General features: G+C 48.7%; 1 protein-coding gene across 1 annotated transcript; it reads right to left on the reverse strand.

Moving 5' to 3' along the window:
* Window positions 1-211: 211 nt before the first annotated feature.
* LOC115104109 (telethonin-like) lies at window positions 212-2,490 on the reverse strand. Its single transcript, XM_029625332.2, has 2 exons — window positions 1,963-2,490; window positions 212-1,620 (listed from the first exon to the last, which is right to left on the reverse strand). The coding sequence occupies exons 1-2, from the start codon at window positions 2,109-2,111 to the stop codon at window positions 1,230-1,232; spliced, it is 540 nt and encodes a 179-aa protein (XP_029481192.1). The 5' UTR covers window positions 2,112-2,490; the 3' UTR covers window positions 212-1,229.
* Between the last annotated feature and the right edge of the window lie 460 nt (window positions 2,491-2,950).

Consider the following 2,950-nt stretch of genomic DNA (forward strand, 5'->3'; position numbering starts at 1 on the left):
GAGTGATGCTGAATGTAAGAAATGGCTCAACTTACCCCACTTTCCTCTACAACAGTAGAGACTCACATCATTCTGTATGATCTGTTTACTAACTCTACCAGATACATCAGATGTCAACATTAACACACAGCTAGGTGGGCCGATCAGCTCAAATGACACGTTGTTTTAAATATATACGATAAGTCTTGATCATACAAGTAGTCAGTCTATATCAATGACTTGAGTCCTGACCCGGGACCATCCAGACATGTCAGCACACACAAACCTCCCACTGGGCACACACTGGTTGAATCAACGTTGTTTCCACATCATTTCAATGAAATGACATTGAACCAACGTGGAATCGATGTTGAATTGACGTCTGTGCTCAGGTGGCTCCTTTGTCTGGGTTCCCAGTGTGGGATCATGTTGTACCGTTCTGTCCTCTCACCCAGGATTAGAGTGTGTCAAGGACTTCTGAAGGTCTGGAGGCTCACCAGCTCTCCATTCTTACAAAAGAAGAGGGATGGATGCCAAGGTATGTTGAGCCCACCCCTCCCTCCGTGCCCACTTTCTTGTTCCTCTCTACAGTTCCAATTCTCTTCTGCTCTCTCCCACTCTGTCCCTTTTGAAGCGTCTTTGATATCTTCATATTTCCCTTCCCTCACCTCCCTCATCTGTGCATCATTCCACATGAATATATCAAAAAATACATCCTCATAAGCCCATTGGTTGAGCATATTAAATGTCCTGCTGTCTCAATACTGTGAGGTGTCATTGCCATAATATGACAATGCTGTCAGAATGTACCACTGCACACAATGCGGTCAGAATGCCATACTATGCTGTGTGGCTTATCCACAGCTGGCTTTAGCCAGGCAGGGGGGCAGGGGCAGTTCATTCAGTGTGTAGACGTGACAAGGACAGTCTGGTCTTTTCCAGTCAACAGGGAGATTAGTTGATGGCACAGCTGAAACACACCTTTCTGTCAATCAAAAGATGCCATCAGATCTCTAAGCAAATAATACCTTGTATAACAAACAGTATGGCATTGGATATGTCCCTAGTATACATGTAATACTTAATGAAACAGGAAAGGTATACACTGTGTGACGGCACTTCTAGGGAATAGGGATGGAATAAATGTCACTAGGAATAAATCTATATACATCCCTCCATGCTGTTATCTGATGGGCTGAGCCCCAAAGTTAACCTTTCACTCTAACGTCCATTGTTCCTCTCCTCTTCCTTCACCCTCTCTGGGCCTCCTGTGACACGGAGCGGCCCAGTGCTTTGGGCGCCTTGGCGAACTCCATCCTGAGTGGCTTGGCGGGAGGCAGGTCCTGTGTGATCTCAACCATGGCCCTCTTGCCAGGGCAGACACCGTCGGAGATGGGGAAGGGACGGAGGTCCTCCTGGGTGTGTGGTGCTCCGCGACCCAGCCGGATGCCTAGCTGTGCAGGGGTGAAGATGGGCAGCGGCAGGGTGTTCCTCTTGGGCAGAAGCTGGTGCTCTCTCACACCCCTCTCCACGGTGCCCACTCTGTACACCCCCGAGGGACAGGCCTGGGCCAGAGAGCGAGCCTCCCACTGACGAGTGTAGGTCTCCCTACGAGAGTCATCGTTCATGTTCATTGTCTGCCTGTGGAGAGATGAGACCCTCACAGTTAGGAATGAACAGTTGGACATTGCTCAGTGATTTTCATACTCTAATCTCTTACAGTATCAAGCAGAGAGTCCTACCAGCGAAATGAAAATCATTACATTTTACAGTCAGCTGATAGATTAGCCTGACAGTTATTATAACTAAGATACATTATACAGTAGGCTAGTCTTGAGTATGATGACTCACAGGGTAATATAGGAGAACGTCTTGCTTTATTGTTATTGGATATTTTATATGAGAAGAAATTACTTAATGTTGTTCAATATGTTCTATCTACCAGAAGTAACTTGTTATGTTTGTCAAAAGGCTGTGTCTCACCTGTCCATGGCCCGGGTCTTCATGTTAACACTGTTCCAGTCGGCTTTGTAGCTCTCCCTCTGAGCCTGGTTCTCTTCATGTACGCTGCAGGCCAGCTCAGCCCCCACCACGGCCCCAGCACGCTTCTCAACAACGGTACACACCTGCATTATCACGGTTCTGTGTGGGTGAAGCTCTGTCCTTATATCGGTTTTTATCACCTCCGTTAGCTTCTAGGACTCCTCTATCTATCTGTCTGTCTTGGTATCTCTGTGTTCGGTGTTCTTCTCTCTGGATTATCTGTCTGTCTGTAGTTGCTAGCCAAGGTAATCTGTGATGGTTCAGGCAGCTCTCTCCTCTCTCTTGCCTCTGTGGTGATGGTGATGGTCTGGTGGTCTCTGCTGTCTGTGTCTAGGAACATGCCCGTCTATCTCCTTTATAGAAGCCCTGCTGCTATTTCTAAGCCATGTTGTCACTCCACAGCTAGTGTGTGCTGACACCTGACACCAAGAGCGGCCCGTCCCTGACTTTGTCCCGGGAGTTAGAACTGACTGACTCAGGGCAGCTGTTGAGAAAGAGAGAGGGAGGTGGCTGGGGGAGAGAGGAAGAGAGAGGGAGGTGGCTGGGGGAGAGGGGAAGAGAGAGGGAGGTGGCTGGGGGAGAGAGGAAGAGAGGAAGAGAGAGGGAGGTGGCTGGGGGAGAGAGGAAGAGAGGGAGGTGGCTGGGGTAGAGAGGAAGAGAGAGGGGGTGGCTTGGGGAGAGAGGAAGAGAGAGAGAGGGAGGTGGCTGGGGGAGAGAGAAAGAGAGTGCGGTAAAGAAATGGGAGTGGGTGTGTTACCGGTAATTGTACTCAGAATTCCCTGATACCCAAATTATACCCCCAATCCCCTCTATAATCACCCTGACCTAACATGCTAAATTGAGGGACATCCAGTTATCAAATGAAGTGGAAAGTTTCCCTCTTAAGAGCACTATCAGACCCAGTGTTCAGAGACACGTAAACACACAC

Source organism: Oncorhynchus nerka, linkage group LG21 (genome assembly GCF_034236695.1).
Source record: "Oncorhynchus nerka isolate Pitt River linkage group LG21, Oner_Uvic_2.0, whole genome shotgun sequence".
NCBI lineage: Eukaryota > Metazoa > Chordata > Actinopteri > Salmoniformes > Salmonidae > Oncorhynchus > Oncorhynchus nerka.